Consider the following 12700-nt stretch of genomic DNA (forward strand, 5'->3'; position numbering starts at 1 on the left):
GCTAGGATCCGGTCAATTGTTGACTTGCCGGGCGTGAACCCGGATTGCTCAGGTCTCTGAAACTTTAGCAGATGAGATCGAATTCGCATCAGCAGCATATGACCGAGGACCTTGCCCAGCACACTAAGCAGTGTAATACTATGGTAAATGTTGCAGTCCTGTCGGTTCCCTTTCCTTGTCCAAATAGGGACAACAAACCCCCTTTTCCAGTCAAGAGGAATTGCACCGGACTGCCACACGGCAGACAGAACCGCATGCAAACCACTGATCATGGCTTTACCCCAAGCTTTCAACATCTCTGCGCTGATATTACATATCCCGGCTGCCTTTTCACCCTTCAACTTTCTTTCAGCCTCCGTCACTTCCGCAAGAGAGAGCGGAGTTTCGCCTATTGGTGGACCAGCAGCTGCGATCTGCAACCCAGCCAGAGGGAGCTGTCAGCTTGGGGGCTCTGACGTGTACAACTTCCCAAAGTACACGGTTCAACGAGCCCTCTACCCATTCGCATCTGATACTATCTGCCATCAGCCGATCGGTTAGTAGGCTACTCATCTCAGATGTGGATTTGGAGCGGAGCTTTTTCAGAGCTCGAAAGGCAGGTCTAAGGTCGTTTGCATTCAAACAATCCTCGACATTCTCACCGAGATCTATGACGTACCTCTCCTTATCCCTCCTTAAAAGGGTTCTAGTCCTTCGTGACAGAGTCCTGGATCGCTCCGAGTCCTCACCCAGCTTGGCAACACGACTTTCCTCTGTATTCTCCAGTGTCTTCCCCAAGGCAACTCCACTCCTGGGGACCTCGCCAATGCACTCCTCCACAGCTTCGAGAGTTTCACGATAAAAGGTATCACACAACTCTCCAGGGTCCTCCAAAGTCCAAAGCACTTAAATCCGATTTGAGACTGCCACCGCATACTCCAGAGCGCACGCCTGGTCCCTCAGTTTCTCAAGGTGAAACCCTAGGGGGTTGCATCTGGAGAATTTTTTAAACCTGATGCATATCCTCAGTTTTGCAATAACAAGTCTGTGACCGGTAGTAAAGAACTCAGCTCCGGAAAACACTTCAGTTCTGGAGGATCCTCCAACGAGTACTAACGAGGATGTGATCGATCTCCTTTACCTCACCGCCAGCATTGCTATACCAAGTTCAACGGCGATGTTCGCGTCTCTGGAACCAGAAACCAGCAATCCTCAGCCTTCTGGACTTTGCAAAATTCAGAAAGAGTAAACTGTTTACGTTTCTGGTGCCAGAGCCATGAGAACCAACACATAAATCGTAACCATCTCTCTCTGTGCCCATAACTGCATTGAAGTCATCCTAGACAATGAATGTGTCGCGTAGGAGGCACTGGTAAACTATAGAATCAAGCTTGGAGTAGAACATATTTTTCTCCTCAAGTCTGCTATCTCGATAAGGGCGTACAGTGCAATAGGAGATATGAAGCCCAAGGTGTGCTTCAACTTCACCAACATCATACGCTCATCAACAGGAGTAACGTTAACGACAGAGGACTGCAGTCGGTAAGAAATGGCTAGAGATACTCCTTTCCAATGAGCACCATCGCTCTGGCCTGACCAATAGTAGGTGTAATCCTTACTACTGATCTCTGCATTGTCCAATCTCTGTCTCAGAGAGCCCCACTATGTCCACCCTCAGTTTTCTGAGTTCAGCGGACAGATAGGGTAGCTAGTCGCTGATCATCCGAGAGGGTCTGGACGTTCCAGGCACCCACACGGAGAGCCTGCCGGAGAATAACACCGGACCTGGCTCGACAAGCTCGTGTCTCGTCTCGTCAGCGGTCCATAGGAGAAGGGGGTGGTTGTGTTCAGGACAGGGGAGCTCTCCAGCCCAGCCCAGACCTATCAAAAATACTAGATGCCATAAATTCATGTTGGGAGGTTTGCTCTCCAGTGCCCCCATCCACCACGGAGCCCTACAAGGGGAGGCTGAGCGTTAGACCTATAAGTCCAGGGGGTAGCAGGAGAGTAAACGCGGCCACCACCTGACACAGCGGTGGCCGACTAGTCGGCAGACTAGCCGATTGACCTCACCAAGCCAGGAGAGGCCGCCCGTCTTGGCCGGAATAAGAGACCAAAGAGGTGTGTTGCTAGCCGTAGCACACGACTGTGGCATCGCTCAACCTCCAAGACTCCCGTCTCCCAGCCTTACAGGGACGCCACACACGACAAACAAGTGGGAGGATTAAGGGCTCACCAACCCGTCCTCAGTTTGGCGCGTCCAATGGAGAGGAGTAATCAGAAAGAGGGAAAGAAGGATACAGCTCGGGGCGGTTGGGTGCAATTTGTTACTCATCCAATTAGGCCTGCCCTTCCCATAACTCTTTGATAACTATTTGATGAAACTGAATCGAGGCCCGTTACTAGCTCGCCAACTCCGGCTACATGGGCACGCGGTACGCCTCTCAGGCGTCGATCCTGCTCCTTAGGTTGTTTCTGTACGAGACAACCTTGAGTGGAGGAGACCATGTAACCCATGGATGGGGCAAGTTGATCGATACTGCCAAGAGGGGCTTAGAATGGGAAGGGTAACTGCGTGGAGGCGGCTGGTGAGTGAAACAGGACGTATGCTCCCCGTTAGTAGTAGCATACTGGACACGTTTATGCCACTAAGAAACTAAGCCAGTATTTGTAACCACAAGCAGCTGAATAATGATAATTATTATTAGCAAAAATTACACCATAATGCGCACGAACTACTCGGGAAAGACATTTCTAAGTATCCCAGCATTTCAATTATAGTCGTTGCCATATTGCTACTTTGGATGAAAACAAAAAAACATTAAAGTAATAACTTTTATATATATATATATATATATATATATATATATATATATATATATATATATATATATATATATATTTATGTATATATGTATATATATAGATATATATATATATATATATATATATATATATATATATATATATATATATATATATATATATATATATATATATATATATATATATATATATATATATATATATATATATATATATATATATATATATATATATATATATATATATATATATATATATTTAGTAGCATAAATTACACAGCCACGAACCACTCGGTAAATAACTGGGTATCTTAAGTTAACATTACTGTCACTGGAATTGACGATTAGGATAATTTACAAAGTACTTTAATTCATACCACAGACTAGTTGGATGTATATTGATGAGTATCTCAATCACATTATCATAGTCGCTGCCATTGACTATTAGCAGGAACTTAGCGGCACAACCAAACTTGTTGGTTACCCTCCAGTACACCTCACCCATCTTGCTGGACTGGCCGGGAAGGAAAGTTATCGACCAAGATCTAGAGTTGTCTCGTCTCGTGCTCATCAATTAGGCAGATATTAAAGACGCGAGGAACACAGCTGGAGGAGTTTATGAAAGGGAGGAGGCGTTTTTACTGTCACATGTAGCCCTGCGTTCATTAGTGTTCACATATTGCATTCTCTTTAATAACTCCTTCTCTCGAGCCCTTCCCACACTCACAGTATTGAGGTTCACATGACTCTTTCTTGATGATACCTTGTCAACTGTCATCACTACTGTTTGAGCTTCTCTTCTTCTGACATTCTCTGACTTCTTTTCTTTTTCCTTGCCTGTTCATTGGGTAAATCTTCTTTGCCGTTATTGTTGTTTTATTTGGACTTCATTTCTTGACATGATACGTTTTCTTATTTTCTTTTCATGCAGTTGTATTAAGTATTATCATACAATAAGATTTTTAAACACATTTATACCTCTGTTTTTCGTTCCCAATGTTCTCATATATGCACATTTTTTCCCTTTTTCTTTGCTGTCTTCTCTTGCACTCACTTCTTTTTTCTTGGCTCACGTTTCTTTCTCCTTCAAATCTGTATCTCTTTTCCTCTACCCACGTCATGCATAACATCCTCTTCGGACACTTTTGTTCTTCCCAAAAGCCTTTTCATTCTTTTTCCTTCTCAAGCTCACTAGTCCACTATATAACTCACCTCTTTCAATACTCCCTCCGCTATCTGCCCCTCACAGTTTTCCCTGTATATCCAGTTATCCACCCTTCACACTCCTTCATCTTAAATAATAAACCTCCTATCTGAAGACTAACAATTCAACCGTTTCATGCGCCTCTTCTTTTATTTCCACCAGCAGCAGCTCTCTTTCCCACCTCTTCCTGTGTACTCATTCTTCACACTCCTACATCCCCTTATTCTCCCCTCCTCTCTGATGACTTACTAAAGCTTATTGATTCTCGAAGACAATGACAAAGGGTCGGAGCAAGGAGAGCCGAAGCCTTGTCATTATGTAATGTGTCAGGCTGTGGTAACTGCATGAATCGAGACAATACATTGTGTCAGGCACTGAAGGACCTTGAAAGGGAATGTGTCAAGGGATAGGCATGTAGAAAGGACAGGCTGTTAGTTGATGGGGGGGCGGAGGGGGCGTTGGTTGCTTAAGGGAAAGGAAAAGGAAGGAGACTATCAAATGCCAGATTGTTACGTGTAATGGCGAATGTGAGTTTCTCCATCAGACAGCAAGCATTGTGTATAGTCGCCGCACGCTGAGGTAGCGAAAGTCCCTCCGGTTTAAGAAGGAGTCACTCGTAGTATGACAGCCCCGTGCTGCTGAGTGTTTGTTTTGTTTTAGGTGCTGCCTGTAGCGCCGGAAGGCTGTCTTGAGGGGCCTCTTGGACGGGTCCAGTCCGTTAGTGGCGCAGGCGAATTTTATTTATAGCGGCTGCCGTGATATATGACTTTGATTGGTCCATCCCGCGCCCCGGTGCTCCACTTCAACAATGTCGCTGAAGTTAGGGTTGACTGAAGATCTGGGCAGCATGTGGGTAATCTTCCGCCACTCGGCGATGACTTGAAAAACCTAGGTTCACGGGCTCACCACGCACGCTCGCTGATAACTCGGCCACCACCTCTGAGTCGTTCGGTCAGGGGTGCGCACCATCTCCTATGACACATTTCCTACACGTTATATCTACAACTTTAGCAGTTTGCTAGTAATTATATCCTACAGGGATACAGCACATGTACACACAAAAATCTAATGTCACAATTCCTAGAGGGCCACAGTCACAATGCTTACACCACGAAAGACAGCGAGTACCAATTCCTGCAGGGCTCCAGTCATATTTCTCAAACCACAAAAGCCACCCCGTTCGAATCAAGTCTTGTTGTACTCAAAATTTCAACCCTGAGTTAGCCCTAAACATAGAGTAAATTCGAGATGGCTGTGGGTCATAATGTGTGTGTGTGTGTGTGTGTGTGTGTGATTCGAAATTTCTCCCCTCATTCTACCCGAAGTAGAGATAGAAGTCGTGTTCACATGCATCAACAAAAGCAGCGAGTTTGAGCCAAGCCGTGCTTGACTCAAAATTTTGAACCTGAATCTCTTTTAAAAAGGGAGAAATGTCGAATAGACGTTCAGCCACAAGCCGAATCGAGTGGACTTTAGGCTAGACATTACACTACTTTCTGTATATATATCTGTATATATATATATATATATATATATATATATATATATATATATATATATATATATATATATATATATATATATATATATATATATATATATATATATATATATATATATATATATATATATATATATATATATATATATATATATATATATATATATATATATATATATATATATATATATATATATATATATATATATATATATATATATATATATATATATATATATATATATATATATATATATATATATATATATATATATATATATATATATATATATATATATATATATATATATATATATATATATATATATATATATATATATATATATATATATATATATATATATATATATATATATATATATATATATATATATATATATATATATATATATATATATATATATATATATTGAAGGTGAGTAGGGAAATTCAAGGGTCAAATCAGAAGTTTATTCCTGACTAGCTTCTTGGTACAGCTTCTTCAGAGGAATGAATACACCAGTGGTGTATTCATTCCCTGAGGAAGCTGTACCAAGCAAACTAGTCAGGAATAAATTTTCTGATTTGATTTTCCCTACTCTTCACCATATATATATATATATATATATATATATATATATATATATATATATATATATATATATATATATATATATATATATATATATATATATATATATATATATATATATATATATATATATATATATATATATATATATATATATATATATATATATATATATATATATATATATATATATATATATATATATATATATATATATATATATATATATATATATATATATATATATATATATATATATATATATATATATATATATATATATATATATTTTTTTTGTTGCGCCCAGGCATCTTCAGGTGGGGCCTGATGGTCGGGCCAAGGCTTTCTTCCAGTGGGGGCCTGATGGTCAGCCCAGCCCGTTCTGGCGCAGGCGAGTGTTTATTGTGGCGCCATCTTGCATTGGAACTCGTTCTTGATTCGCTTGGACGGCTTCCTCTAGAGTCCGGGTTGATGGGTGGTCTTCAGGACAGCATGTGGGTAGTTTTAAGCCACTCGGCGGTGACTGAAAAATCCGAGTGGTAGCGTCCGTCGTCCATCACACGACGAATGTCGTCCGTCCTACGCTATCCACTTTACGGCCCAGTGCGGCCACCTACTTATATATATACATACATATATATATATATATATATATATATATATATGTATATATATATATATATACATATATATATACATATATATATATATATATATATATATATATATATATATATATATATATATATATATATATATATATATATATATATATATATATATATATATATATATATATATATATATATATATATATATATATATATATATATATATATATATATATATATATATATATATATATATATATATATATATATATATATATATATATATATATATATATATATATATATATATATATATATATATATATATATATATATATATATATATATATATATATATATATATATATATATATATATATATATATATATATATATATATATATATATATATATATATATATATATATATATATATATATATGATATATAATATATAATATATATTATATATAATAGGAGAATGAGCAGGCTGGTGGGTCCTAGATCTACTAATAATTAGACTTTGGGTTTTAGACGTTTTTAATTTCATCCTTTATTGATTACACTAGTACATGATTTTATTAATGTTCTTTTGGAGAGCCTCGGCAACAATTCTCCTTTTTTGGAGGGGGAAGATATAGGTACAGTCGACGATAGAGAGTAGTGTCACGGTTTTCAGAATGTTTAGCCTGGTGGCGGTATCTGGCAACTATACCACGGTGACGCATTCACTGGCGATGTTAGTGACGCGTTTCAGTGTGTACCGGGTGTGTGTGACCGTGAAAATATAATATTGTATAATATTATATTATATTATAATATAATGTAGTTAGAAATATACCAGATTACATGAATTCAATTTAGAAATGGATAATGAATGTCTACTACATGATGATGATGATGATGACGAGGTAAAACATTACGAACAGTCTGAAACACTTTTTCTTATTAAACTTTGAAAATACCGCGTGCAATGCTGTTGTTCACAGAGGCAGGCAGTGACTAATGCTCCTTACCGTCAAACAGCAAATAGGCTTGAGGGTCTGTTTAACTCGCAGCTTTAATTCCCGTCACTATAAAGCCTCAAAGACAATTCAAATCATCAAAAATCTAAAATCATTTGTCCGTGAAGATTACGTTATATCTAAGGATAAATACGTGTGTGTGTGTGTGTGTGTGTGTGTGTCGCTGACTAGCTGACCCCTTGTCGCTGATTGACATGTCTCCCGTCCCCACCCAGCCTCTCTCTCTCTCTCTCTCTCTCTCTCTCTCTCTTTAGGTATTAAAAATTATACGTTTCCACAGCCACTGACGTGACAGCTCAACTGCAGTGCCTGCGGACATAAGGGCTTTATAAAAATACCGCTGCTCCAGCCAAGGCCCGCGGTCGACGACGCCATCATGTGAACATTTATAGCCTATTATTACGTATAAAAAAAAATATAAAGAACAAGATCTCGGCTGTCAGGGATTTTTTGTTTTTAGTTAAAAGGCATAACAATCTCCCCTAATAAGTGCAGTATATTTTTAAATGTATCATGGTTTGATAAACAGCTTAGAGTTGCTCTTGACTAAATTTGAACGAAACTAAAAGCTCGTGTCAAAATGTAGCGACAGAGCCTAAAGAAAAAATATTTATTAAGCGTTAGCGACGGGCACTTTTGATAAATATCTATCTTATGTAGAGTGCACCTGTGACCACCGATCACCACAACAGTATGATTTCGATAGGATATAATAATGTTCATGTCGCGTGGAGGGGTTGCCAGATGTCGCTTTCTGAACGAAACTTACTGGACAGTGTGTCACTACTCTCTATAGCCTACTGTACATAGAGGCTGGTATCATCCGCATAAGTAATCATTTTTGATGAAATACCATTTCACATATCACTAGTAAAAAAGATAAAAAACAGGATCCAATACACTGCCTTGGGGAACGCCTGACCTAACAGGGCTAAAAGAGCTCAAAACCCCATCAATTGTAACTGACTACGACCAGTCAAAAGGTCAGTTAAAATGCTTAAAAACGAACTGCCTATACCCACGGATTGTAATTTGAATAGAAGTGCTGGATTCATGTTTTATGTAGGAAATATGATTAACTATGTGTAGGAAATGTGACATTACACCATTTTTTGTACTTGAGTAGGAGATGTGGGTACGCTCCGTCGGTCCTTATCGCAAATGACTGGCTTATCGCTTGTAATGAAAAATAATCAAGATGATGGTTAGAGTAACTGCTAAGATTTGCTGAGAAATAGTTTTTCGAAAATTGTTGCACGAGTTTAATAAATCAACTGGCACCACTCGAAAGGTCAAACATAAAATTCTAACGACGTGACTTGATTAACGCAGAGGCAGAAAGAGGAAAAAAGTTAGATCAGCAGCAAAAAGGAAAAGTAAGAGGAAAAATATGATGGTGTGTATTTCACCACGGCTTGATCACGAGTTGAACTCGCAATTGCCAGCAAGTACCTTCCCGATTAGAAAAAGGCTCATCGTCGATCTCGGGGCACCGCCAGGACCTCACACACCACACACCTCATCCCACTTGCTAATGGGGGGACCACTCCTACTTAATGGGAAAAGCTTCTCTTGACTCCTTGGCACCTCTGGCTGCCGAGCCTGAGCTGCCTGAGCCGCAGCCTGCCACCACGCTGCGAAGCTATCCGCAGCGCTTTTACCGGTGTGTGTGTGTGTGTGTGTGTGTGTGTGTGTGTGTGTGTGATTCACTCCGGTCACGAGCTGGACACTCGTCTTCGCTAGGAAGTACTCTCCCGACAAGAGCTAGGCTTATTATCGTCAAGCTCTGGGTAGCCTACTGCCAGGACCTCACACACCACACACCCCATCTCCCTTGCTCAAGGGGGAACAGTAACCACTTTTTTTGTCAGCGGAAATAACCCGGCCTGAGCGGGGCTCGAACTTTTGCCTGTCAGGCCGCGTAGCCTGGTATCACAGTGCTTTAACAGACTGAGCTATTAGAGCGGTGTGTGTGTGTGTGTGTGTGTGTGTGTGTGTGAGAGAGAGAGAGAGAGAGAGAGAGAGAGAGAGAGAGAGAGAGAGAGAGAGAGAGAGAGAGAGAGAGTGTTTGTATTACGTTATTGTAAGGAGTTTTAAATGTCTGCATTTCCGATCTGCATTTGGTATTTCAGCTTCGCAACACGTATACACAACTGTGCGCATTTTTCATATATTTAGAGATTTCCTGTATTTAGAATTTGACATTCAAATATTTAGCTAACAAGAAATTATGTATAGGTAGTTATATTAAGATTATATTTAGGTAATGTTTTTGTTTATAATCTGCATTTAGTATCTCACCCTCATATATCTAACCCTCAAACGTTACATTTTGGAGTGGGCATTGTTGATGTTTTTAATCATCTACTACGTAGTAGGTATTTCCTTCCATTTTTAGCTCACAGCGCGTTCTTCTTTTCCTCAGGCACCTGATGAACGATGAAGTCTACATTGGGTTCTTCATGGACATCTTTAACACTTTGGCAAACAAGCTGAACTTTACGTGAGTATGCGTGAGGCCGGGTTTGAGTGGGCATTGGCAGGGTGGGGAGAGGGTGAGCTGCGAATGGGGCGAGTTGAGGCTATGAATCCATAGGAATACATAGGAAGAACAGATAACAGGAGACCCGTTGTTCTATGACGAGGGTATCTGTTGGACTAATATTACTGTTGATTGACTACGTGTGGTAGGACAAGATAGAACAGTACAAGGGATCTAGCAAATAATGGGAAATAGATGGAATGAGTTATTTTAGGCTTTTTGTAATGTGGGATCGGGGGGTATCGCTGGAATGACTTCGTGTCGAACCAGCGACTACTCCGTGAAATTGAATCGAGGCTTGTTGCCAGCTTAGTCCGTGAACGCCAGCTCCGGCTATTTAGGCACGCGGTGCGCCTCCCGGACCTCGATCTTGCTCACAGGGTTGTTTCTGTACGAGACAATCCTGACTCATGGCTGGGGCAAGTCAGCTGATCCTGCCGGGAGGGACTTGTGATGGACAGGGCAGTTGCATGGGAGCTTGCTCGGGAAGACCGCCTGGAGTATGAACGACAGGTGAATGAAGCGACGCGCCCCTGGGCGCATGCTCCCAGTTATTTAGTAATGTGGGTCGGAGAGGAGCAAAGATGGATTGCGAAGGTAGTCTACCGTGGCTGTTAACCAGGGCCGTAGTAAGAAGTAGTGAGGCCCCCCCTAAAAAAAATTCTGTGGGGCCCCATACAGACAACCGAGTTTTACATTTTTTCAGTAAACGTAAGGAGTACAGCAATTAAAAAACAACGAATGATGATGTTATATATTTAAGTAGAGCTGAGCTGGGCACAGCATGGGGGCACGACTGATAAGCAGGCCTATCAGAGTACAAAAATGATGTTTCTCTTAACAAAGTATGATAATTTAAATGCAAAACGATCATTAAAAGTATTTTTTTCGAGCTTTGTGGTCTGCAAATTTATTAACGAAAGCATCACAATCAAGAGATCTAACAACATCATGTTCAGTGGAGATGATTCCTAGAGCAGACAGCCTGTCATCTGACACTGTTGACCGTATAATATTTTTTTTTATTATTTTCATTCTACTAAAGCTTCTCTCTGCACTTGCAACAGTAACTGGAGTTGTTAACATAACTCTCGACACAATTTCAGTGTTCGGTTCAGGATGATATTTTTTTTCCTCTCTTATACAGCTGATAAATATGGTAAGCTAACTTGAAAACTGGGTTGCCTTTTCATCTCTCTCTCTCTCTCTCTCTCTCTCTCTCTCTCTCTCTCTCTCTCTCTCTCTCTCTCCTGTCTTATAGGTGGGGGCCCCCCTGTCATTCGGGGCCCCCCAGATAAGGGGGTATGGAGGGCGGTTGCTACGGCTCTGTTGTTAGCGACGAGATATGTTGGGATACGACTAGAAAGAAAGGTTTTATTTTTTTAATGGTTTGGCGATGCGGAACGAAGATAGACATGGTGGGAAATACCTAAATGGAAAACGTTAGGGGAGGGGCAAAGGAAGAGTGTAAGGGTACGAGGAGGGCCTATGAGGGGATGGGCCGTGATGGTGGGGAATTTTTTTTTTTTTTTTAACATGGGGTCAAGAGTTGAGTGAGACGAGCTTGGAGACAGTGTGGAGATGGGCCTAAGGAGGATTGGAGTGGGTGAGAAGAGCTTACTGAGAGAGTCTAAGGGTGAAGTAAGGACTGTGGAGCATCGTGGCCGAGAAAAGGTGGGATACGAGATAAAATTAGCAAGAATGGAAAGAAAGGGTAAGTGAAAAAAAAGGAAAAGGTTTATCAGATCTATGAATTCTTCCTTACCATTGCCCATTTACTCCCCCTTCGCCTCATCTACGCCTCGCCCTGCCCAGGTACCGCGTGGTGCTGCCTGATCATCCTGACGACTGGGTCTTCGGGACAGGCAGGAGTGATAACTACTCTGGCCTCGTGGGGATGGTGGCTCTGCAGGTGAGTGGTGCTGGCGGTGGCGGCGGCGGCGGCGGTGGTGGTGGTGGTGGAGGTGATGGTGATGATGCCAGCGGTGTGGTGGTGGTAGTGATTGTGGTGGTGATTATGTGATGGTGATGGCCTATTGCTTGGTGGTGGTAGTGGTGATGATAGCTTGATGTTAGTGGTTGATTTAGGGAATTATTTCTGGAAGTGTAATTCTGATGATATGGCGACTATGGTGGCGGTGGTGGTAGTCTGGTAGGAGAAGGAATGTATTTTTTTCCATTGTTCAGAGCGTGACTGCTGAAAGCTCTGGTATATAAAAGATGTCAGAATTTATATAAACTTTATGGTATCTTGTTTCCGTGGTACTCTTGCAATCATGAATAAAAAAAAACATTCTCCTCAACTTCGTTCTTAATCAAATTATGAACACGAACTCAAACAGTGCCGGTAATGAAAAAAAGCTGTAAAGATATTATACAAACTTCCTCCCAAATCCCGCTAGAATAATCTCCCACGATGAA

The 12700-nt window shown here is 40.6% G+C and overlaps 1 protein-coding gene across 2 annotated transcripts in view; it reads left to right on the plus strand.

Moving 5' to 3' along the window:
• LOC127006501 (glutamate receptor ionotropic, kainate 4-like) overlaps window positions 1–12700 on the plus strand; it is a 52954-nt gene that overhangs the window by 20341 nt on the left and 19913 nt on the right. For both annotated transcript variants that reach the window (XM_050876442.1, XM_050876443.1), the window contains 2 exons: window positions 10163–10240; window positions 12095–12191. In XM_050876442.1, coding sequence (XP_050732399.1) covers window positions 10163–10240; window positions 12095–12191 — 175 coding nt within the window. The remainder of the gene's footprint in view (window positions 1–10162; window positions 10241–12094; window positions 12192–12700) is intronic.

Source organism: Eriocheir sinensis, chromosome 33 (assembly GCF_024679095.1).
Source record: "Eriocheir sinensis breed Jianghai 21 chromosome 33, ASM2467909v1, whole genome shotgun sequence".
In the NCBI taxonomy this organism is placed as follows: Eukaryota; Metazoa; Arthropoda; class Malacostraca; order Decapoda; family Varunidae; genus Eriocheir; species Eriocheir sinensis.